Source organism: Sparus aurata, chromosome 2 (assembly GCF_900880675.1).
Source record: "Sparus aurata chromosome 2, fSpaAur1.1, whole genome shotgun sequence".
Lineage (NCBI taxonomy): Eukaryota > Metazoa > Chordata > Actinopteri > Spariformes > Sparidae > Sparus > Sparus aurata.
The window spans coordinates 16,971,288-16,996,439 of record NC_044188.1 but is presented as its reverse complement, the minus strand read 5'-3'; the positions used below and the strand labels follow the sequence as shown (position 1 = coordinate 16,996,439).

Sequence of the window (25,152 nt, the reverse complement as noted above, 5' to 3'; positions counted from 1 at the left end):
GGCTGCATTACAGTAAAGTAAAATTTTCCAATCTTATCAGGCTGTGCTATCTGGTCTAATATTTGCTTTTACCCACTTAGCTATTATATCCACCTATCTGATGATTAATGATTAAAAAAATCTAACCATGTTAATATTTTGTGACAATACTAATGGTCAATATTGTCAAAATATCAACATTGAAGTGTTTTGCCAAAGATATCTGACTGTGTTTCCCAGTTCAAACATTCATTTAAAATATCAATATGTGTATGTATGTATGGATGTATGTTTGGATGTATGTACGGATGGATGGATGGATGGATGGATGGATCACGATACAGCCTAAAAATATTCCCAAATTATCTTAAGTCCACATTGTCCAGCCCCAGTTTGGACACTAAACGGTACAACACATATACACAGGTACAACATGTTTGTTTTTTTTTTTATCTTGTATGACCTCAAATATCATTTAATATACAGAGCAAAACAAAAGAAACACAATACTGCTGTATGTTCTCTTCAAGTAGAACACTACAGTATTTAGTGTTGTGTTCCCCTTGTCAGTTGTCAGTGTCTGTGTGGCTGACTGACAGGCCCGTCCTATGAGTGCTGTCATGTTGATGAGAGGCTGAAAGATGATAAACTTTAATAATGGGAGCAATAATGACCTGTCATCTCTCGCTTGTCATCCAGATGAAATGTACGAGCTGCTATCAAAGCTGCCGGAGAGCGTCGCCTACACGTGTACTAAATGTACCGAACGGCATCCAGCTGAGTGGAGGACGGCGCTGGAGAGGGAGCTTCAGGGCTGCGTTCGCCACGTCCTCACTGCACTGCTCAACTCACGCACATCCTCGCACCTGTTACGCTACAGACAGGTCGGTTACACATCCCACTGCCTCTTCTTCTGTGTTATTATTTGCCATAATGTAGAAATATAGGTGAAACATCATTATCTTCAAAGTTTGAAACAATGATATGATTTGGTGTACCTTACTGTATCATGCTGCTGCATGCATTATACAAACCACAACTGAACTCTGGTTTTGGAGCAGGCGGTGAAGCCTCCAGAGCTGAATCCTGAGACAGAGGAGAGTCTTCCATCCCGTCGTTCCCCGGAGGGCCCAGACCCTCCAGTACTGACAGAAGTCAGTGCTGCAGCTCCCAGTGACTCCCCTCCAGACCTGGAGTCTGTCGAGAAAAAGATGGATCAAGGCCGCTACAATTCAGTGGTAAATCAATTTGAATGATTTAATATTGATTTATAAAATGCAGAGATTGATCTTTTAATATATGCCTTTGATCCGCCATGCACCCAATGTAGCTAGATTTTTTTGTTTGGCAAGTTAGTCTTTGAAGCCCGTCTGCCACACTGGCAGCTAGATGTGTGTACCAAAACATTCCGATACTGAAAGCTTCTACCACATTTTGGTGTCATTTTCAGACGCACTGCTGTCCTCTGATGTCTACCTATGTCAGAGTTTCCCACACAGCACCTTATGGTGCATTCAAGCGCTCCTTGTAAACTTAGTAATCTATATTTCAATGACAACAAGGTTGTTTAAAATGGAAGTAGTAGGAAGGGAGTTTGTATTTTTTCTCACTTTACTTTGTTGGAATTCATATGTTATATTTTACATATATTACTTTTTTGTTCTTTCACTACATCATTTTCAGTAAATACATGCTAAACAGAAATACTTGGTCCATCTGTTCCGAAGAAAATGCATTTATATCCTATTCAGACGCCATCACAATATCAAGCAATATGAAAGCATTTATTACCGATTTCAATGTGTGTTTCTTCAGCTGGACTGTGGTCAAACCTGAGCTGTATATTTATAAATCAGCATCGACAGCTTCTGTAATGACCTTTCCATCGATATTCATCAACACTTCACTGTTGTGACAATTACTCTCTGCATGTGTGCGTCTCTTCATCATTTCTCTGCCAGCTGGAGTTCAGCGATGACATTGTGCGAATCATTCAGACGGCCATCAATGGTGACGGTGGCCAGCCCGAGAGCAGGAAAGCCAACAGCATGGTCAAGTCCTTTTTCATCAGGGTAAGATGCTGAAATCGGCAACATAATTACAGTAGATAATCTTGCCATATACATATTTTTTTCAACTTCCAGTTGGGATTCCCCTGGGGCGGGCATAGGTTAAGTGCCTTGATCAAGGTAACATCAAGCTAGAGCCCCTCATTCTTGCCCCAAATGCAGGTCTGTCAAGTGCTCTGATTTGCAACTTCATTGAATGCTTTCTATTTCAGCAAATGGACCGAATCTTCCCGTGGTTTAAAGTCAAAGAGTCCAGGTTCTGGGAAAGACAAAACGTCTCTGCCAAGTGAGTGTCTATCGTACCGTAATCAATACAAGCAGTTGTACCTATTACACAGTGTTGAGTGTCCAGAATCCAAATGTTCTGAGTTACTCATTACAGTTACGTAAGACATAATTCATCTTCACCAGCTGGTTCTAGATCACTTTAACAGCGTTATGATGTAATTATTTGAAAATGTTATTTGAAAATTAACTAGATTTATGTTCTTACTGTGTTGTTATTTAAAGATTTGAAAGAACATCTGGTGAAAGTACTGGACAAGAAGTTAAAATGAAAACTTGCACTAATCTGAGCAAAGTCTGAAAGTCAATACTTACACATGGCCCCCTGAGCAGGCAGAGCTCTCAGTCTTAATAATTGTGAAGTGTGTGATGTGCAGATATTCTCTAAACTTGTAGTGTAAGTTTGTAATTACAGAGGAGAAAATTCGATATGTAATACTCCTGTAATGTGAGCTGAGAGAAGAAACTGCAGTTTTCAAGAAGTTTGGGTCTGTAATTATTGAAATGAGGAGTAAGTTGTGGTTTCTCCGGGACAAGCTGTGCCATCATCTGAGGAAACCAGAAAGCAGTGAACTAATATTTATAAAATGTCTGTGCTGACTGTACCAACAGCCCCTGAGTGAAATTGATGCAAATAACAGTCAAAGGGCAACATCAGGATTTCGTATTACTGTCACCTTATTGTTTGGGAATCACGACTTAAACATTTTCTTAACACTGAAAGAAGTCCCTTTTTAACAACTTAAGACATTTGTGGCTGAGCCGAGTAGATCAATGAAGTGGTTTCCTTTCACCAGGGACAATGACTGTGATTAAATTTCCCAGTCAAGATTTAAAGCTGCAGTAATGACATTGATTCCACAGTTTGTCTGGTTTAATGAGCCCACTGGACAGCTTAGTGGTGAATGTACTGCAAGTGGATATTAGATAACAAGGCCATACACTCTATAGGATATCAGTGATTGATGCGATTATTAAGATTAAGTTTACTGTTTACTGTATTTACTGTTTGTGTGCTATCTTTACTGACAAGAGAATACAATGAAATCAACTCCTCTTAGCTTTTCTCTACGCGAGTGCGCAGCTTCCTGAAATGTATGTAGAACAGCGGTTATTGATTAGAACACATGCCTTTACATCAGTTATAAATATTGAAATGATCATATTGAATTATTCATGCTGTTTACAAAGAAGGAACAGCTCAAACCTCATACACAGCTTTCTGAATGTCACTTTGTAAATGAATGGCCTGGGTTTTACTGCTTATTCACACTCTCACTGATTCACTCACTCTCCCTCTTATATTTAGCTCTCAGCTTTCCCAGACCATTTATTCAGCTTCTCCTCCAGACATTGTGGGAGGCAAACCGTAACAGTGTCACATTTCACTTAAAGGCTCTTTCATGCATATTTGTGGTCTAATTGTGGTTTACTTGTCAGTTCCGTCTATTGCACGATGTATCAGTGCTCCAGTCCAGGAAACCAGTGATCCATCCACTGGATCCTGTGGATCCCTCAGTTCTTTGATGCCTGTTTAATGCCTGTGCTGGCATATTAAGTATGACGCTTCACATCACACCAGTTACACGGCCTTGCTTGACTTGGCAAAACTTAACTTGGCAAAGCTCCTTGGATGTGATTATTTATTGTTGGTGTCACTGCTCATTTACAACTCAGAGGAATTTTTCTTTGGATAAAATCCTGAGATGTTCACAGTCGAGAATATAACCTGTGTGATCGTGTTGAGGGATTAAAGGTGCAGTGTGCAGGCATTAGGGACAGAAATGGAAAATAATACTCAAGGTTATGTTTTTATTTGCATAAAATCACCTGATACTAAGACTTGTTGTGTTTTTGTGACCTTAGAATGAGCCTTTTGTTTCTACAGAGCGGGTCCTCCATGTTTCTACAGTGGCAAACCAAACACTGGCTCTGATCTCATTGAGGTCAATAATCAAAGTTGTTTTCAGGAAATCACCACTCTATAGCACTGAAGCTGTCTTGGAGGAGCATAACACCATGACAGTTGTTCTGATTTAAAAACAATCCCGGCCACACACATGAAAACCTGAATAGTCTTTTTCAAGTCCTTGTAAAACCACATAATGACTTGTGTTTTCATGTTCTTTTTAGTTTTGCTCCGTTCTTCACACTGAGGGTTTTTACAATCAAAATATCAGAGCTTCTCATTTTACCAAATTATTTTTACTACTAATAGGATGCTAGTTAAATGTGCCGTCTCTGTATCTCATTGTTCTCCAGCAGTGGGCTCCTCCCTAATGCTGTGCTGCCTCCATCCCTGGACCACAACTACGCCCAGTGGCAGGAGAGACAGGAGCTTTCCCGTGCTGAGCACCCCCACCTCATGAAGAAGATCATCCCAGCTCCCCGGCCCAAAACCCCCGGTGAACCAGATACTCCAGCCTCCCCTTCTCCTCTCCCTCCATCTCTGCCCCCACCACCACCACTGCTACCTGGTGAGGGAACGGCAAATATATGCACAAGTACTTCATATTTTTGCACATCTTGCGACTTTATTTGATGACGTCTTCATTTCAGATCGTGAAGACAGCCCAGAGCTCCCTCCTCCGCCAGGTGTTGGTGATAACAGGCAATGTGTTCTGTGTCTGAAGTATGGAGACGAGAACACTAATGTGAGTCAGAAAATCTGCCTGGACTGTCTTTAACACACAAAAAAATGTTTTTGTTTCAATTGTAACATGCATCATTGTTTCAGGAGGGGGGCAGGCTGCTGTACATCGGTCAGAACGAGTGGACCCACGTGAACTGCGCCCTGTGGTCCGCCGAGGTGTTCGAGGACGATGACGGCTCTCTGAAGAATGTTCACATGGCTGTGCTCAGGGGAAAACAGCTGGTAAGTCCATCGCAATTCCTGCTCTAGTTTCAGTTTACATTTGTTGTACATTTGCTGGACAGACGTTTACAAGTTGTCGTGTCGCTTTTTTTTCAGCGCTGTGAGAAGTGTCAAAAGCCAGGGGCCACAGTCGGCTGCTGCCTCACCTCTTGCACCAGCAACTACCACTTCATGTGCGCCCGCCAGTGCCACTGTGTCTTCCTAGAGGACAAGAAGGTCTACTGTCCAAAGCACAGGGACCTCATCAAGGGAGAAGTATGAAAATCTTCCTATTTATGAAACCACAACAGGCTTGGTTTATGACTTAATGTTTTTAATTTTCTCCTCACTTTTCCTATTTTTGTTTTTCTGTAGGTGGTGTCTGGGTTTGAGGTGACCCGCAGGATTCTGGTGGACCTGGAGGGAATCAGTCTCCGGAGGAAGTGGCTGGCAGGACTGGAGCCTGAAAATGTCCATATGATGATAGGTAGGTTGACTGCTGTTATGTGTTGGTGGATAAACATACAGTTTCTTGACTTACTTAAAGTGTCTCTTGAATGCTGATTTAAACCCCATCATTGTAGGCTCCATGACCATCGATTGTTTGGGGATACTGACTGAACTCTCAGACTGCAAACGCAAACTCTTCCCTGTGGGATACCAGTGAGTTCTGTTTGTCTTTTTTTTTTTTTTTACCTCATTTATCTGAAAGTCTTTCCACGCCATTTCAAGTTCAAACATTACTACAGCCAACTGCTTGAGGCAGAGTTGTTGTGCCAAACTAAATAAAATCTCTTCCATCCAGGTGTTCAAGGGTTTACTGGAGTACTTTAGATGCTCGAAAGCGCTGTGTGTATACCTGTAGGATCCTAGTTTGTCACCCTCCAGTGGTCGAGTCTGACTTGAAAAACATGATGGCTCCTGAGGAGAATCGCACGATAGCACACAGCCCACCTTCCATAACAGGTAACCTATAGTGATCACCTATAATTTAGCTTTCAATGTGAAATTTGTGTTAAACTAAACTATGATTTGTGTCAATTTCTTCTTTTTTTGTATGTCTAGAGTTTCCTGATCCATTTGAATCCCCAAGACGCTCTGACACCCTTTCCCCTGCCAACACCCCAAAGCTCAGGGTTTACACCAGGAACCGACACCCCAGTTACCCCCCGTGCCAGCGCTCGCTAGGCCCCAGACCCATGCCTTCTCCAGGTACACATATGCATTCCAACTTGTCTATAGAATAATGAATTATTTTAATAGTTATGTGTAGAAATACTTTTCATTCTCAGCATTTCAATTTCTGTGTCTTTTTTTTTTGTAGGCGGTACCTCTCAGCCCCAAAGCCATGAGATTGTGACAGTGGGAGACTCCCTGGTGAACCCGGGCATGCGGAATATTGACTCCCGTCGCCACAGCTCCCCTTCCCTCTCCCCGCCTCCCCACCAGCTGAACAGACAGAGAGGTGTGACTTCACCACCTCAGATTTTGTCACGCCCCATTACCTCACCCCCTCCCCTCATCCCTTCCCCTGCCAGAGACCCAGAAAAGTCTAAACACCCCAGCAAAGACTCAAAGAGTCCAGTCCAGAGAGATGATGAAAGAGGTCGACTGTTCTCCACGGACAGAAATAGACAGCAGCCACCCAGAGACCAAGGGTTGAGAGATGGCGACAAGGGGAGAGTCTCAATTCAAGACCAAGCCTCAAAGGATTCTGATAAGAATAGATCCTCCAGAGAACTCGCGCAAAAAGACTCAGACAAGGGTGAAATACCAGCCAAAGAGCCAGAAAAGAGGAGACCACTGAGTAAAGACTCAGGTCTGAAAGAATCTGAGAGGGGAAGGCCCATGAGTAGAGATCCATTAAGAGATTCAGAAAAGGGGAGACAAGTGAACAGAGACTCAGAGAAGGGGAGGCAGACAAGCAGAGAGTCAAGTAATAGAGAGACGGATAAGAGCAAATCATCCTCTAGAGATCCCAGCTATAAGAATATTGACAAAGCTCGGTCACTCAGTCGAGATGCAGGGCTAAGGGACTCTGAGAAGCATCGACAATATAGCAGGGAAACAGGAAAAGACTCAGGCCAAGGTAAAGACAGACTGTCTAGCAGAGACTCTGACAAGGGTAGACCTCCCTCGAGAGACTCCAGTTATAGAAGCACAGAGAAAAACAAAGACTCTGGCTCAGGGAAAGATAGCAACCCTAGCAGTCAGTCCAAACAGGCTGGAGGGGACAGTAAGAGCCCCAGACTGGCACCCACAGGCTCAGGCCAATCCTCCCCTCCTGTGGGCACTGCTGTTCTCACAGGTCAGCAGAGAAGCGGCAGCACCAGGCAGACAGACAAGCAGGGGAAACACGGAGGCAAGGACCAGGATGTCTCTGCGAGTCTGTTGCCCCGTCATCGGTCCACCCCAACTTCTAACAGCACCCAGTCTAAGGACAAGGCCAGCTCAGGGAAGGAGAGTAGTAGTGGCACTGGAAATGTAATGCCAGCTTCACTCCATAAGGACTCTGTTGTTGGGAAATCTGGCTCCCCGCAGTCTTCATTTCAGAAGTCCATTGCACGGAAATCAAATGATTACTCATCAGGTCCAGCCACGGCAGCAGCAATGAAGCCTCTGTGGCCGTCAAGGACACCAGCAGAAGATGAAGCTGTGAAGAGAGGCTCCATGCACCTGGCCTCCCCAGCTGCAGCCTCAGCTGCCAAAGACAAACACCCCAAAGTTAAGACGGGAGGCAGCAGAGAGGTGTCCAAAGACCGTGAACGAGAGAAAAGCCTCCATAACAGCAACAGCAGCAACAAAATCCCCCTTCTAAACAACAACACGAAAGCTACAGGCAGCTCCAACACACACGCTACAAACCCCACCTCTCACAACAGCAGCAATAGCAAAGCTCCAGTGCTTGGAAACAGCACCAAATCTCACGGAAAGGCTCAGGGGGAGAAGCTTGAGAACCAAGGAGGGGACAGGTCTTCCTCAAAGAGCAGAGAAAATTACTCTTGTCCTGAAAGGAAGAACAGCTCCAGTCTGGACAACTTGCAGCAGCTGCAGCAAGTTGGTTTAGCTCAAGAGAAAGGAGTGAAGACCTCTTCCCAGTCTCACACCAAACCAGCAACTAACCAGCTGCCATTATCCTCCAGAGAGAAAAAGAGATCATCTAAACCCCCAACTGTAGCTCCGCTAAAGACTGATATCAAGACTGATCCTAATGGGACCAGCACTGTTGTTGGCATTTCTTCCTCCTGTCCCACGACCACTACCTCCACCATCTCTCCTGCCGGCCAGGGGACCCGACGCTCTGCACGCTCCACTGTCTTCTCCTCGCCCTCTGCCAGCAGCAGCGACAGCTCTGAATCTGACACACAGACTCAGACAGAAGAAGACGATTTGCGCAAGGAGCACTCGCGCAGTGAGCTCCGAGACCACCGCAGCCTCCTCAATCAAGGCACTGAAGATGAGGGCGATGGCCCAGAAGACGACCACGACAGAGGCTTGGATGATAAACATCACGAGGACGACAGTGACGGATCGGGGTCAGCCAAGCGGCGTTACCCTCGACGCAGTGCCCGAGCACGCTCCAACATGTTTTTTGGCCTCACGCCTTTCTACGGGGTTCGCTCATACGGTGAAGAAGACCTCCCCTTCTACGGCAGCGGGGATGGAGCTGGTGCCGTGGTTAAGAGGAGGACTGGTGGCCGCAAGAAATCCGCTGAGGGGCAGGTGGATGGAGCAGATGATATGAGCACCTCCTCTTCGTCAGGGGACAGTGGAGAGGATGAGGACAGTGGAATGAAACAGAGGGGTAAAGATCCTTACTACTACAACTTCACTCGAACAATAATTAACCCTGGTGATGGCCTACCGTCAATAGAAGGGATAGACCAGTGTCTGGGAAGAGGATCCCAGCTTCAACGCTTTCTAAAAGACGAGGAGCAGCAACAGCAGAGGGCTCAGGGAAAAGCTGAAGAGGACATGCTGAGTGCATTGTAAGTACACATAATTATAATTATAGTCTAAGTCACAAGTTTCATAACATCATACATGTTATGATTTTTTGGACAGTGATACAATATCATCTGATATCACGACTGCCAAAATGTGTTTAGTTTAGGAGCCTGTGATTGATATGAGATGAAATCAGATACCCATTTAACACAGTTACTAATAATTTGTTTACTCCACTAACACACACACAAAACATGGCGAAAGTATGAAATTTGGTTCAGTAATAACTGTCAAGGACACAAAAAAATGGTGTTTTGCTGGTCGCCATTGTAAGCTTAAAGGTGCACTATGTAACAATTGGCCACCCATCAAACTCATACGCAAAACAAATGGGGGGCAGCATATCACCAGAGTTACAACTAAATGTAGTTGCGCTTAGTTTGTTAGCGTAGTTAGCTGTGCAGCTAATGGTTCATACTGGGAGCTGAGGGGTCAGGGTAGTGTTAGTTTTACACCGCTTGCACAGGAGCATTGGTCCAGGATGGGCTGAGGTTAGCTCCAGTAGATATCTATGCAACACAATACATAGACATCAAAATCTCAAAACTGCCATTCAGTCTCATTCAGTTGATTATTTCAGGCAACATAATGCCCCTTTAAAGGTGCAGTATGTAAGAATTTTAGTTTAAATAAAAAACAAAAACTTATTAAATGGTCCACAGTCTGGAGCCAAGATATGTTATTCCATTCCAGAGCTTTTTCACACCTAAATCGATTCCAAATCTTTACAAGGAGACAAAGCTTTCCGTGCAAGAGTCCCTCAACTCTGCTCACAGGGTAGCAATAACCTGCGATGCCTGGACATCCAGAGCTACAGTCTGATACGTAACCGTTACAGCTCATTATGTCAGCAGTTAATGCAAGCTAATGTCCTACGTACTTCAGACGAGAGCTATGGATGATAGCCACACAAGCGCAAATATGTGTGAGTTTCTCAAAGCAATGGCAGACGAGTGGGGAATAGAGAAACACGCCCTGGTTCTCGTCACCAACAATGCTTCTAACATGAGTCCAACTTTCTTTTAACAGTGAAAGACTACATTTAAAACAAAGTAAACAATAATAATTTGGATATTACAGTTACACTATACAATATTGAAGGTGCTGTGACGTGTTACTCAAAAGAGAAGTAAAATAATTCAGTAGCTGACTGATGTTAAATGGAAGATCAATAATCGTTAATAATCGAAAATCGATTTGTTATCGAATCGAGACTTCAATAATCGGAATCGAATTGAATCGGGAAATTGGGCTGATTAACCACCCCTAATAACAAGCTAACCCCCTCCCATCCTTTCTCATCATACCACTCTGAGATTCCATTCCAGACTGCTAGCTGCACGGCTAACTGAGCTTACTATCAGCAGTTACTCAGGTGTTATTCTGCCCCTTATTTGTTTGGCATATGAATTCAAGAGGTGGCCAAACATCACATGTTACACCTTTTTAAGCCTATGACATTTGTCATTGCATAAATGATCTTAGCAGCTAACATTTCCTTTACTCATCACTCAACAACTTACAGGTATTATTATATTATATTATTTAAGTATCATGTTGCTGTCTTTGCTGTCTTAAGTCACTGCATCTCCAAACAGAGCACCGTTGTTGAATTTCAACCTGTATTCACATTTCAACCAAAAACTGGGAAAAAGCTTACCTATGTTAAAGCTTAGTTAGCGGACTGCTGAGTGAGATGGTCTGTTTGTCTCTTGACTCGTGGACTAGTGTTCTTGGCTGCTTGCCATTCCCTGTCTGTTGCTAGCTCTGTTTGAATATGTTGGTGGTGGCGGTGTGCTTGAACTGACAAAGTGGCACACATGTTCCAGGCCAACTTTTGTAATGTATTGTAAAGACGATGGCAATCTTTGACTTTGCATTTATGACATTGGATCATTGATCATTAAATTGATACGTCGATCTGGATGGGCTCGTTACACCTCTAACAATTATTTGATTTAATAATACTAGTGCAGTGCCTGTAGGAAATATGTGTTCCTGTAGAAAAGTGGGAGGTTAAGTAGCTTTTTAATGGATGGCCAAATGAGGCTGTGTTTGAAGGTGAGATGTCAGGAATATTTAGGTTTGTTGTGAAATTCGATATTCCAGGGTATAATTGGCCGTTTTTGACTATTTTTGATTTTGCCATGATATTTCACCTTAAAAACTATTTACTTGGTGTCATTATTTTCAGCACAACCTCACATGTGTGACTGTACAGTTATTTTTTTATTTTGACATACTGTATTAACACAATGGACCTAAAATCACACAAAAAAACATAAAATCCGAGTAGAAAAAGTTAGATTTTTTTACTGTGAAAACCACAAATATGTTTAACAAACCATTTTTTATTACTTATAATGCAAATATAAATTGTTGTTTGCTAAATATGTGCATACATTTTAAGAATTTACAAAGTTATATGTAACTATTTACATTTAAATGCAGGCAATGCTCAGGTCTGCCTGAGCTCCTTCCAGCTGAATGAAGAGCTGCACTGCCTGCTCCACATTCAGCTTCTCCTCATTGTTTTGACTCATTAAACAAAATACCGACTCCACTACACACTAAACACACTACACCAAAGACTACATAACACACTAACTATACACTCCAAACATGCTAAATGTCACAAATCTCTCAACTCTCAATATTGCTGTCTACACACCGACCGTCGTTGCCTGTCATTCATCTGCCTCCGTCCCTCCCACCACTTCCTGTTCCTCAACAACCAAACTTGCTGCTTGGACACTTTTGTGACAAAAGCCTGTTTTTACCGTTTCTTCCTGCACCAGACACAAAGCAAACGTGACGGCAATGTTCGCGAAAAAGCGTGGCGGACATTATTTACCCTAAGTCCGGCTACACACGAACATCCACAGATTCCGATTCCACTTTGTTGTCCGCGCGTCTCCGGATCTCCTCAGACCCGAACAGACTCGGTCCGTACTCGTTTAGTCTCATTAATCCACAGCTGTCAGTTTAGATGCACAGAACAGAACGGGACCGAACCGCCGGCAATATCCCGGTCCAGCTTGCGCCGCTGCAGGTATAAATCTGCTTGTTTCTTAAGGTATGTCGTGGGCTTGAGCTCTGCAGTGATTGGCTCTGGTGCGCACGTGACTGTGGTGGCTCCGGTGGACAACGCTCGCGGAATTTGTAAAGCATTTATGAAATAATTTATTAACCGTATCATTGTAGTCCAAACAAATCCGACGTCGCACACCCTTGAACCACGCAGCAGCCATGTTGAAACTCTCAGATCAGTCTGATCCTGATCTGCAGAGATATTTGAGTAACAGACACACACACAGACAGACAGAGATTCCTTGCTTTAATAGAGAGATGTGCTAAAATGTATTTTATAATCTGACACAGTTTTTTTTATGTTCGACAGGACTTTAGGCAAGCAGCGAATCGGCCAGCTTGATGGCGTTGATGACGGCTCAGAGAGTGACACCAGCATCTGCACCACCAGCACCACAACCACTACAGCCACCTCCTCTTCCACCCCACATAAGAGCAATCCTAAGAGAAGGGGCAGAGAAAGGCACACAGAGAAACCCGATACCCACGACTCAAGCAAGGAGGCTGACAACAGTGGTGGAGCAGTGAGCGGCAACACGCGCGAAGGAAGAAAGAACCAGAAAGAAAACTGTCTTCCCTTAGGAGGCGGGGTCAAGTCCCAGCCACAGAGTCAGGGTCAGGATCCTCTTGAGGCCCAGCTGTCCCTCAGCACAGACCTGCTTAAATCAGACTCTGACAACAACAACAGTGATGACTGTGGGAACATTTTGCCATCAGACATCATGGAGTTTGTCCTCAACACACCTTCCATGTCAATGCAGGCTCTGGGTCAGCAGTCGGAGCCGTCCTCCTCGGAGCTGCTCCTGGATGAGGGCTATGTGGATGTCAACCGCCGTAAAGACATTCTGTTTGATGACTTTTCCCAGCCGCTGCCAAGTGCTGAGAGTGGAGGTGTAGTGGAGAGCAGTGTGAATAGCTCCATATCTGTAGAGGAGCCATATCTTCCTTTGGAGCTGCCATCTGACCTCTCTGTGCTGACCACACGCAGCCCGACTGTCAGCACCAGTCAAAACCACACTGCTGGGAGTCTTATCTCTGATACCTCAGACCGCACTATGCTGGGCTTGACCTCTGACCCAGAGACGATCACTGGAGAGAAGAGTGGGGACAAGAAAAGAGCGGGGCCAGGCATGTCGCCATCAGAGAATCAGCATGATTCTACAGCTTTGGGAAACAGGGACACGCAGGTTACAGAAGGTCACATGACCCCTGAGCAGTTCATTCCCAGCCCTGCTATCGGCCAAGTGGTTGAACCTCCAGGTAACCAGGATGTTCCCAGGAGTTCTGGTACCCCTGCTTTGCCAAGTTCTCCCTCCCTGCCTCAGAAGTACCTCCCAGCATCTGCTGCAGCTGCAGGCAGCCCCAGTCCAGTTCCTGGCCCAGGACCATCCCAGGCTCAGGTTTCGAGCCCAGCAGTCATCAAACCAGGCCCTGACAAGCTCATTGTGGTCAACCAGCAGTTCCAGCCTCTCTATGTCCTACAGACAGTCCCTAATGGTGTCACACAAAAAATGAGTGCCACAGGAGTGATGGATACTAGCTCTCAAGCTGTGCTGAGCTCTATGACTCTTACCACTGGGTTAAGTACTGGGTTATCCACAGCCCAGCCAATATTTCCCGCTGGCGGAAAAGTCCTGGGCACTATGCCTCACCCGTCCCAGATTCACACATTCACAGGAACAACACAGACCAGCTTCCAGACAGGAATCCCCAGCACCACCTCAGGGCTTCTCATTGGGTTGCCCTCTCAGCCCCACGACCAGCCCCAAATTCTGGTCTCAGAGGCTGGTCGACCTCACGAGCTTGGTCACAGTGTCACCATTGTGTCCAGTCCCTCCTCCCTCACATCTTCCCAGACTGTACTTGCCTCGGCTCACGGCAAAAAGAGGCCCATCTCTCGTCTTCAGCCAAGAAAAGGCAAAAGGTTGGCCCGTTCCCGCAGCCAGCCCACCTTGGCCCCGTCTGAAGTGGGCCCTCCAAACATGACCCTCATCAACATATCTACCCCTCAGATTACTGCGAGCATCGCTGGCCAACCTGGAGGTCTTGTTGAGTTAAGCCCCCTCTCTTCTCAGCGCAAGGTCCCAAACATTATCAAGAGACCAAAACCAGGAGGTGTTATGTACTTGGATCCTACTACTCTCCTTCAGCCGAGGATTTCTGGTCCTGCCCAGCCTGGTATCCTTAGTCATGATTCCTCTGCGCACCTTCTTCCTTGCACAGTTTCTGGTCTGAACCCCAGTCAGTCAGTGTTGAATGTTGTGTCTGTGCCAACTTGTACTGCTGCTGGCCTTCTTGCACCAGGATCAGTCTCCCTCTCCACCCCTGTCCTCAGCTCTACTGAGATCACAGGGTCAATTAGCAACCTCCTGTTTAAAGCCAGTCCACATGGTTTAGGCCTGTCAGATCAGCCAATGGTGCTTCAGTCAGCCGGAGGAGCCCCTCTGATGTCACAGCTCGGCTCCTCTGTGCAGACATCTATAGCTAGCAGCATCTGCGTCCTGCCTTCCCAACAGACTATCAGCATGGCTGTCAGCCAGCAAGGAGACTCAGAAGGCAGTAATGTCCACTTACAGCATCAGTCTCAGGCCATTAACAGAGCCCATACTGTGGACTCCGCTCCAAACACCACTGTTACTTTAACTCCCGCCACAGCTAACTCTCTAAACCCCACCAAGGGACGTGTTGTTGGGGTGTTCACCCAAACCGCCACACATTCCCAGAGCAGTCGAACGACTCCCTCTAGATCATCAGAACAGCGGTCGTCCAACTCCACCACAGCTGCTGCAGAAAAAGGCAAACCGAAAACGAAGAGAAGCAGGCAGAATACAGAATCGAGCAGTGGGAAGAAGCTCAAGGCGTCTCAGGCAGAGGAGCATCACTGCAACCCTGCAGGACGATCAAACCCAAGGTAAGCAGTGAGACACTTCATTTGCTTGAGGTTTATTCATTTTAACATGAATTCCTTGCAAATACTTAGCAATAGGCCTCTCAAATGCATTGACAATGAGAACTAGGGTTGTGAATGTATGCTGTATTTTTATTCCAGATGCTTCCCTAGAATAAATCAACGTACAAAAGTATGTTTTAGATGCTGTGCAGTATAGTAAAATCTGGTTCGGATGTATAGACATGAATGATTTTACACATCACAACCATGAACCACAATATGAATTTATAATCTTTTTTTCTAAATTTGGAATGCCTTCTACACTATAGCCAGTATTGAAATAGCCTGTGATTTCTCCATTTGCATCATTAAAACACAAATGTAATTATTGAATGAGCTGAACTTATTAGCATAATTTGAAGAATTAACAGTCTTGATTTAAGGACCTCTGTGTATTGTTACAAAGATATTTACTGAAGTTAGCATGCTATTTAGCTAAACCAGGCCTGTCACAGTCCAACAATCCCCTCTGCTCTGAGCCCCCCCCCCCCCCCCCCCCCCCCGTCTTACATATTGCCCCTTTAAAGTAGGGGTACATTAAATGCAATTTCCATGCTTAAAACGTAGATTTTGGAAGCGATCTAAAATCGTCCAACTTAATCTGACTCCAAAAGTGTTCACAAAGTACTTTGCATGAATATATTTTGAACCTATCTCATCTTCTTTGCTTGCGGTTTCAGAGAGCTGAGCTCCCCTGAACCCATGGACACTGGGAAACCCACTGACAAGGCAACCAACAAGAGGTGAGGAGTCCTCCATGCTAGGTGCCAATTTTCATATTGACCTTATGATGGAGTTCTAATTCTTCCTCAAATCCTTTCCAGCATCCTTGGGAAGAAGAAGACATCTGAAGGTCCTGTTTCATCGGGTAAAATAGCGGGGAAAGACAAAGCATCTGCAGCTGGGGCAGTGGGCTCTCTTCTTGTGGCGTCACCACCCGACCAGGATGGCAACAGCAGAGACACCAGCTTGGATAGCAAACCCAAGAAGGGCATCATCTTTGAAATCTGCAGCGAGGACGGCTTTCACATCCGCTGTGAGAGTATTGAAGGTGAGAGAAAATTACTTTCTTTTGTTTTATTTATGGGTCTGTGCCAGTAAGCTCTATGCAGAAGGTTATACAACATGTGTTTTTAAGGTTCATATAAGTGTAATTTGTGATGGAAATCATTGTTGTTCATACAAAATGCACCAGATTTATTGACTGCATTCAATAATTCTTGACAGAGCTAATAAATCAGTGTAATTAGAACATTTGATATGTGTGGGAAAACATTTAAGCTCCAGTCTTTATATTACTGAACTGCCTGTCCTTCTACAGAGGCTTGGAAATCTCTGACTGACAAAGTGCAGGAAGCTCGCTCCAATGCACGACTCAAAGAGCTCTCTTTTGAAGGTGAGCCCTCATTCTGACTTCATCAAGAAAGCAAAGAAGAATAGATATGTCATTGTATTTTTATAATTAGTTTCGTATTGTTTATCTTCATCTTTTGAATGGACAGTACAGATGATTCACAGTGTTTCTTTGCTCCACCCAGGTGTGAACGGATTGAGGATGCTGGGAATCGTCCACGAGGCGGTGGTCTTCCTGCTGGAGCAGCTTTACGGCTCAAGACACTGTCGGAGCTACCGGTTCCGCTTCCACAAACCAGAGGAAACCGATGAACCTCCCATCAACCCCCACGGAACAGCTCGGGCAGAGATCAGCCACAGGTTAGGAAGACATACACACACGAACACATACGCACATGCAAATGCACACACACACACACACACACACACACACACACACACACACACACACACACACACCTCCATAGGGTGTTGAGTTGGTTTTAATTGAACTTGTAACTGTACCTGTTGAGGGTCTTGTGTGTTTCTGACTGCTGTCTGTTCCATCTGTTTGCCCTCCAGGAGATCTGTGTTTGACATGTTCAATTTCTTGGCCTCAAAACATCGCCAGCCTCCCGAGTATAGGCCGCACGAAGACGATGATGATGAAGGGCAGCTCAGGACTGCCAGGTCAGTTACGGCGAACACAAAATCCCTTTTAGTTTTTCACAGTGAATATTTCTTTCTGCTGCTGGAATACCAGAATCCCCCCCATGTGGATCACTCTCACTTAAACAGATCTTTATATTATGCGCTCTGTACCTGGACAGACCTTTTTTGTACAAATAACACACAACTGAAAAATAACTGCGGTGTATCACACTTCGTCTAACATTTTTTAATCTATTTAATCCTTTAAATGTATTTTATTTCCCCCTGATAAGCATTTGCACAGTGTATACTGGTTTCCAAGAGTCTTGCTGTGAATCCAAAAACAGAAGGAATCTGTCTCATGCGCTGCAGTTAACAGTTTGCTGCTCTGGTTCAGGCAACTACGGAAGCCCTAAACGGCCATGCATTCATATATTTTATTTCCTCCGTTTTCCCGTGATAACGAGTTAATTTCCTCCGTTTTCCCGAGATAACAGGATATTTTTCTCAAGATCTCGAGACAACGAAACTTTGTTTTCCTGAGATAACGATATGATTAATTCGATATCTCCAGAAAACAAAACGATGGTGTAGTATATTAAATCATTGCAGGAAACATCATTCAGTGTAGCAATGTCAGAGGAGCAGGAGCCTATCGATCACTGCGTCACATATATTTTCAATCAAGGCCTGACACAGGCTGACATAGCATTATGCCTTGCTATTATAGATAATATTCACATTAATGTGCGTAATCTAAGAAGACGGTTAGCAAGGCTTCAGCTATATCGGTGGCGCAATCCAAGTGGGCCTGATGTCGTTGAAGCATCCCCGCTGAATGATGGTCAGACTCTCTAACTGATGGTCCAAAGTGTTTATAACAGGAACCTTGTACACTTGAACACACCTTCGGACACACCGTAAGAGCTTGTACCCTTTATCAGCCAGGTGCTCAGTAAATCATTTCATCACGTTCAGCAAAAATCATGCAGGCACACTTCAAACACGCACACAGATGATTCACAGGAACACAGATGTTCTCGGTTCACAGCGAGACGCTTTCAAAATAAAAGTCCCGCATTAAGTGTCTAATATAATTAATGAAATAATAACCTGGCCTCAAAGAATATTAGTTAACTAAATGAAAAAAAGATGTTCTTATTAACAATTATCACATTTAAAGGTCATTTACAGTTGTTACACTAACTGACTGACTCATTCACACACACACACACACACACACCTTATTATATCGTTATCTCGGGAAAACAAAGTTTCGTTATCTCGAGATCTCGACAAAAATTATCCCATTATCTCGGGAAAACAAATGAAATTAACTCGTTATCACAAGAAAACAAAGTTTCGTTTCGTTATCTTTTATAGGAAATAAAATGTATGAATGCATGGCTGTTTAGGGCTTCCGTAGACAACGTCTTTGTTGTTGTTTGCATTCATAACCCTCTCTAAAATGTTTTACTTAAAGAAAACCAATGCAACTAATCACAACACATCCTGAAGTCAAATCGAGTAATGGCTTTGTCTCTTTGTCTGTGCTTCGCTCTGTGTTCGTGTGGACACCCACAGTGGAATACACAGAGAGACGGGCAGCAGAGGAAAATTAAAAGGCGTTAGCAATTGCACTGAGCCGAATTGAAACGACTACACATAAATAAGCTGAAGAACATAATTTAGATCCTTTCTTTCAGTTCAGCATGGCGGTCCTTCTGTGGGGTCAGGTGGCATGTGTGTAAATGTGACTGTCAGAATCAGATATATCTGGCACTGACTGGCTTGTCACCGGTCATGCCTACAACCGGCTTATTCTGGTCCCTGGCTGGTCGATCAGTGCATCTCTAACATTATCTTCTTCTTTGTTATAGAGAAACCATAACATTTCTTTCTTTTTTTCATGCTGTTGTTGCAGGCGTGCCTCCATGGAGCTTCCGCTGACTGTGAGATTCAGACAGCTCAAGGCCACCTCGAAGGAAACTGTCGGAGTCTACAGGTTAGATCACTGTCATTTACAAATTGGATACGTAGAGACATTAGCCATTTAATTTCTTTCTTCGCGGTAACCTTGGTTGTTTTTAAAGATGAGATCTGAAGACTGCTGTCGTTGCCCATGATTAAGTTTATTCACTTTCAATCTCTTTATTTTTCAATTTATTGTTTTTCAAAATAAACTGTACACGTCCAGCTCAAGAAATTAAAAGAAAAGTTTTTATTAAAATTGAGGAAAAGAGTTTAAAAATTGTATCCGTCTGCAGGTCTCCCATTCATGGCCGAGGTCTGTTCTGCAAGAAAACCATTGATGCTGGAGAGATGGTCATCGAATACTCTGGAAACGTCATTCGGTCTGTGCTCACCGACAAGCGGGAGAAGTATTATGATGGAAAGGTGAGGTCCTGGGAATGAACTCTTGAGTTTAAACTTCACAGGTTGCTTGCAGTCAGGTGGCTCCAATGATGCGTGAAGTGTGAAAGAGAAAAGCAGAATGGACGAGATGGAAGAAAGTTTGTTCGTTATAGCTGCTACATATTGTTGTTCAATTACAGATAGAAACTCCAGCAAAGGAAAGAAAAACACAAAAAACATTAATGTCACACAGTTATGAAACAGTTTGCTACATATTAGGACAAATGACGATTATTCAAATCTGCCCCTCCCAACAGCAGACTGAGGTTTGAGGTTTGAGGTTTGAGTTTGTGATCGTGCTGTGCATCATTAATCACTTCCTGCCCTCCATTTGCAGTTTGCACCATAGCAATGGAACAGGTGAAATCATACGCAAGAACTCATTTGATCATCTTGACTCATCAGACTGTCTTTTCTCTCCTCAAAGGGGATCGGTTGTTACATGTTTCGCATCGATGACTACGAGGTGGTAGATGCCACGATGCACGGCAACGCAGCCCGCTTCATCAACCACTCCTGCGAGCCCAACTGCTACTCTCGGGTCATCACTGTGGACGGCCAGAAGCACATCGTCATCTTTGCCTCTCGGCGCATCTACTGCGGCGAGGAGCTCACCTACGACTACAAGTTCCCTATTGAGGACGCCAGCAACAAGCTGCCCTGCAACTGCGGTGCGAAGAAGTGTCGCAAGTTCCTCAACTGATATGTAAACATTTTAAGGAGTGTCACAATGCTCTGAGGACACTGGCTTTATTTTCTGGGTCCGGTCCACGTAGGATCACAGCTGCCAACAGGGCGCGAGCTCTGTCAGTGTTTCTGCTGCTGGTGTTGGCAGAACACAGCGGAGACGGTGGTCGTGGGTCGTTCTGTATGTACAGGAAGACCATTTTGGAGGAGGGGCCATTTGTAGAAATTCCAACATATTGTGCCTCCTTTTGTCTCATTTACATTTGGCATGGGTAGTTTCACCGTCAGAGGTGAGTTATGGAACAAGTTTGAGCCTTCACAACATTGCAACGTTTACTTTAATTTACATTTGGATGATAAACTTTCCCCGTCATAATTTTTTTTACATTGGCCCATCCTCCTTAATTTTCTAGAAATATGTAATGGTCCACTAATGCTGAGATGTGAACATAGAAGAAAAAAAAAATCAAAGAACTTGGTTCCATTTTACACCAAAGTGCAATTTGTTGAAGGGACTTGGAAGAGTAATTTTACTGGAAAGAAAAATTAAAACCTTGTTAGAATTTCTTTTTTTTTTTTCTCTTTTTATCTCAATGTCAGCTGTTATCGATGCACATCTCCCTGTCTGAATGTGCCCTGATGCCTTCAGAGTCGTCGTGATTCAGTGGACCCTTCCCCTAAAAACAGGCTTTTGAGAAAAAACAAAAAAACAAAAAAAAAAGCTTGTATCACTGTAAATATGAGCTGCTTGTGTATTGCAGCCTGATAAGAACTGTACAGGTGGAAACACTAGGGGGAGCCAGAGAGAGAGAAGAGAGGAGGGGAGTAGAAATGTAGATTTGTTAAAAAAAAAAAGGGGGTTATTTTTGGCAGTTCAGGGTGATATCTGAGGTTGATATCATCCGTTGTTCTTAAACTGACTTGTAGTCTGACAGCTTGGTAGCTATGTAGACGTGTTTGTTGATGGGATGAAGCCTCTGGCCTGAGAGAGCGAGGCAGCTAGAGATTCTGGTGGACTGACAGCCAAGGGACCGGAGAACCTTACTGATGTGCTTTAGTAGACATATTTATAATTGATTTTTGGAGCTGTGGTCCAGAAACAGCCATGGATCTTACAAAAACAGACAGACCGACAGACAGACAGGCATGTTGCATGCTGTTGTCATTATCAAACCTTAATAAGCTCAGACTTTTGAATCACGTTCCAAACTGCAGCAGCAAAGAGAACCAAACCTCCCACCCTTGAATTGAATTTTCACACAGCTTGTTTTTCTTCTTGGCCTGTTGTGATAACCATGGAAAATGTCTTTTTTTATTTGTCTTTTAAAGTCTTGTCTGTTATCTGTCTTTTTATTATGGACAGGGAAATATCATGCTTGCTTTTAAAAAAACAAATGTAAATAATGTATATTTTTCTACAAAAAAAGACTTGCTAAAAAAGCACTCACTAGTGAATAGCACTTGATGGTATTTATATTTTTAAAAAAACGTATTTATTTTATTGCCATTTTTGTAGGAAATAGAGGTTTACAAACACTAATGCTTGGTCTCTATGTTTTGTATTCCGCTGCCTTTTCAAAGTTGTTTTTTGTCGTCATTTTTTTTTTTTTCCTTTTTCTTTTTTTTTCTCTTAATTTGTAGCCTGAATGTTTTCTTTGATTCCAAAGACTGACACTGGTCTGTGGCTTGGTCCCCTTTTCGTTCAGTCCACCAGTAACTCTTTTATCTATCCCAGGCCATTTGGTCAAAGCTGATGGTTTTTTCCATTGTTTCAGTTCTAGCTGGCAGTATGGCTGTCATGTGAACTATTATTATGCACTTGAGAGAGTTCAGATTGTTGATCCATAGCAGATCTCTCCTCTCTCCAGCCTTATTGTCTCCACACCACATCACACCGAGGATCAAGTCCACTCGCGGGTCGTATCGCAGTGATTGGGTTTATCTCGTCGTGAGTCGACAGGAGCTTTTGGCCAACAAGAATCCCATCAGTTAAAAACTGTTTGTCCCTCTGCAGACTTGGTTTATAATAAAGAGGTGCCTTTATTTTGATGCTCTCAACAGCGTTCATCATACGTTTATTTGGAAAAAATCCCTCTTATCCTTTTGTTCAGTCTCCTCGTGGTTTGCCTTAGTTGTGAATGAGTATGCCTCTCTCTTACAAGCCTTCATGTCCTGGACCGAATATTCAATCAGACTGTTTATCGACTGACTGGTTCCACAGCAGGACTCAAGTCAATTACGTTGTTTCTGTCCCTTTTGATTAATTTATTGTTGTCCACTGTTCATGCTGACTTCGTCGTCACCTAAAGGCCGTTAGCAGTTTCTCCTACGAACATGACCCACACATGGTTTGCACTTTAGCTGCGACACAGGCACTGAATAGACGTAGGAAATCTCCACTCCTTCTTCAGACAGACAATGCAACTCCACTGCTGAAAGCACACACGTTCACCGAGAACACTTCTGTGAGTTTGTGCATTGGGCCCCGATATCAAAAAATGCTCATCTTGGATTGGTCTTGATGACTCCTGGAAGTGGCGTTTGAGGCTCTTGCAAAGTGCACTTGACTCTTTTTCTGCAACTAAGTGAAGGCAGGGACCACTCCGGCGGCCCTTTCCTTCCTGAAGGGTGCGGCTTGTACGAAACCTGGGCTGTGCTTCTGAGGCCGACCCCGCGGTCGCACAGCTGCACCCACGTCGGGCTCGCTGGGTTCTGCTGCTAAGGTCAACAATGAATGTATATTCCTCCTCCGCATCATCGGACTCACGATGGTGTCGATACTCTGTCAGCTACGTTTTTGTTTTCAGTTATTTGTGTCAACAACCCTGGTAGATTTGGAAGAAATGTAGATAAGACCTCAAACTGGGCAGCGGCAGTTTCAGCACTGGGAATACTTATACTGAAGTGTGAGAAGCAGGTGGCATTTCTGTCTGTAGGACAACTGGCTCAACACTTCACGCTAGCATCGGTGATAACACGTTTACTGATGCCAAGGGCTCTGTCTACGACTCGATACACTTATAAGTTTTCAGGGTCACAGGGTTCAGCGAACAATAACTTGTTTATTTCACAGCAGATATACAATAAGGAAATGGTCTCTGTTGTTTCTTTGGACTTCATTTTACCACGCCACACCAGTGGCACTTCTCCGTCATTATCTGTAATTATAGTATAAATACATAACAATATTATACGGAAACATGCATAGTAATTTCTTGTACTTTAGTATCTATACAATATATGGAATGGACAGACAAACTTAGTTACAGTAGCAAAACAGCAGATTTATAATGGTTAATAGCAATGTTTCAATGTACTCTATAATGGTTTTGTGTTACAGTACTATCAGATGAAACTAACGTGCATCATTCTTTTGTATATTGATATCCAGTACCAATTTTGCTGTGCCTGTGAGTGTTTCCTTCACCAGCAAGGAGCACTGCAGTTTTTCTTTTTTTATTTTCTTTCTGGAAAGGAAAACGGTTTTTATGTGATGAGAAATGTAACTGTATTAATGTGGTTGTGAACTTCTTGAGGTCAGCCATTTTGTTGTTTTACCTCCCTCCCCTCCCCTCCCCCCTCCTCCCCCCGCCCTGGTTGTTGTAGTGAATGTTTTTTCCGTTTCTTCTTTGTACGTTTTCTAAGAGGGACTTTTTTAGACGGCTTACTTGATGTGGTATAAATTAAGAGTTTGGTTTGTGGGAGACTGACCAGGAGTTTTAGAGATCCCACCAAAATGGCGTTTTTTGTTTTTGTTTGTTTGTTTGTTTTCTTCATTTTGGAAAACCTCTCATGTCTCCCCGACCATCTCTCTCTCCTCCGAAGCTTTGGTTGTACTTATCATGTACTGTTTTTATAGAAAGTCATAATGCTGATGTTGAAAACATTTTATTTATTTATTTTGTGCAACATCCACCCTGAATTGTTCTTTTACAAGTCAAGGTTTGGGAGAGGTCGGACGAGTACGTAACATGTATTTGTAATATTCTAATTGTTTCTTGTGTATAGAAGTTATCAGCCTATGATGGGATGTGGTGTCACAGAGGGAGCGGACGGTGGGACGTGCAAAAAGAGGGATAATGGATCGTGAACAGGCTTGTTTCTTCTGCCTTGAATATACCTTTGTCTTATCAATATTCCTCCCGCTCTGTGTAATAACGGTATCCGTGAGTTCAACAGTCACATTTTCTCCCGTTTTAACAGTGTTCTTTCAATACACATCAACGAAATGAAGGAAAACCACCACAGTGAAAATGAACCACAAACTACTTGGTTGAATGTATAATTAGGAAACAAAGTTGTACATAAGTGTAAAAAGAAAAGTTTCTAATCATGTTTATTTTCTATGCACTTTTTTATTTAAGTGATAGTTTAAATAATAAACATGTCTCCTTTACTCTGTCTCTTCTCTTGTCTTGTTCACTGGCTGCGCAGCTACAGAGTTTATAAAGACGTACCAGTGGGTTTGAAGATAATCTTCCTACGAAGTATATTCAGTGGGTCTTGTGGAATTGAGCCACTCTCAGTTCACTTTAACCAATGTGACGTTACTCAAAGTGGCAATTTGGGAGATTTGGTCAGAATTTTAGTTTAAAACATTAAAAAGAGGTTGCAGATATATCTACTGAAGTTAGCATGCTAACCAGCTAGCCCAGAGATGTAAAAGCAGCGAGTTTGCTACTCTAATAAGTAAACACAATGTCAAGAAAGGAGATATTTTTCCACCTAGTTTCTTTACTGAAAAGAAACATACAAACACACACTGTCTGAATACAAGTTTTGTTCTTGTAAGAAGAGCTTGACTGCTTTGTTAACTTGTATATAACAGTTTT

General features: G+C 43.6%; 1 protein-coding gene across 6 annotated transcripts in view; it reads left to right on the top strand.

Moving 5' to 3' along the window:
- Positions 1 to 24,716, top strand: part of kmt2a (lysine (K)-specific methyltransferase 2A) — a 46,443-nt gene extending 21,727 nt beyond the window's left edge. For 5 of the 6 annotated variants that reach the window (XM_030443374.1, XM_030443345.1, XM_030443365.1 and 2 more), the window contains 22 exons: positions 679 to 863; positions 1,041 to 1,217; positions 1,941 to 2,051; positions 2,261 to 2,334; positions 4,596 to 4,810; positions 4,893 to 4,987; positions 5,071 to 5,208; positions 5,305 to 5,463; positions 5,563 to 5,674; positions 5,772 to 5,850; positions 5,993 to 6,153; positions 6,253 to 6,399; positions 6,512 to 9,176; positions 12,596 to 15,196; positions 15,916 to 15,978; positions 16,060 to 16,286; positions 16,557 to 16,631; positions 16,774 to 16,948; positions 17,150 to 17,257; positions 19,143 to 19,223; positions 19,486 to 19,615; positions 20,061 to 24,716. In XM_030443374.1, coding sequence (XP_030299234.1) covers positions 679 to 863; positions 1,041 to 1,217; positions 1,941 to 2,051; positions 2,261 to 2,334; positions 4,596 to 4,810; positions 4,893 to 4,987; positions 5,071 to 5,208; positions 5,305 to 5,463; positions 5,563 to 5,674; positions 5,772 to 5,850; positions 5,993 to 6,153; positions 6,253 to 6,399; positions 6,512 to 9,176; positions 12,596 to 15,196; positions 15,916 to 15,978; positions 16,060 to 16,286; positions 16,557 to 16,631; positions 16,774 to 16,948; positions 17,150 to 17,257; positions 19,143 to 19,223; positions 19,486 to 19,615; positions 20,061 to 20,336 — 8,054 coding nt within the window. In that variant the 3' untranslated portion in view covers positions 20,337 to 24,716. The remainder of the gene's footprint in view (positions 1 to 678; positions 864 to 1,040; positions 1,218 to 1,940; positions 2,052 to 2,260; positions 2,335 to 4,595; positions 4,811 to 4,892; positions 4,988 to 5,070; positions 5,209 to 5,304; positions 5,464 to 5,562; positions 5,675 to 5,771; positions 5,851 to 5,992; positions 6,154 to 6,252; positions 6,400 to 6,511; positions 9,177 to 12,595; positions 15,197 to 15,915; positions 15,979 to 16,059; positions 16,287 to 16,556; positions 16,632 to 16,773; positions 16,949 to 17,149; positions 17,258 to 19,142; positions 19,224 to 19,485; positions 19,616 to 20,060) is intronic. The other variant, XM_030443356.1, reaches the window with a different exon arrangement.
- Positions 24,717 to 25,152: the final 436 nt, after the last annotated feature.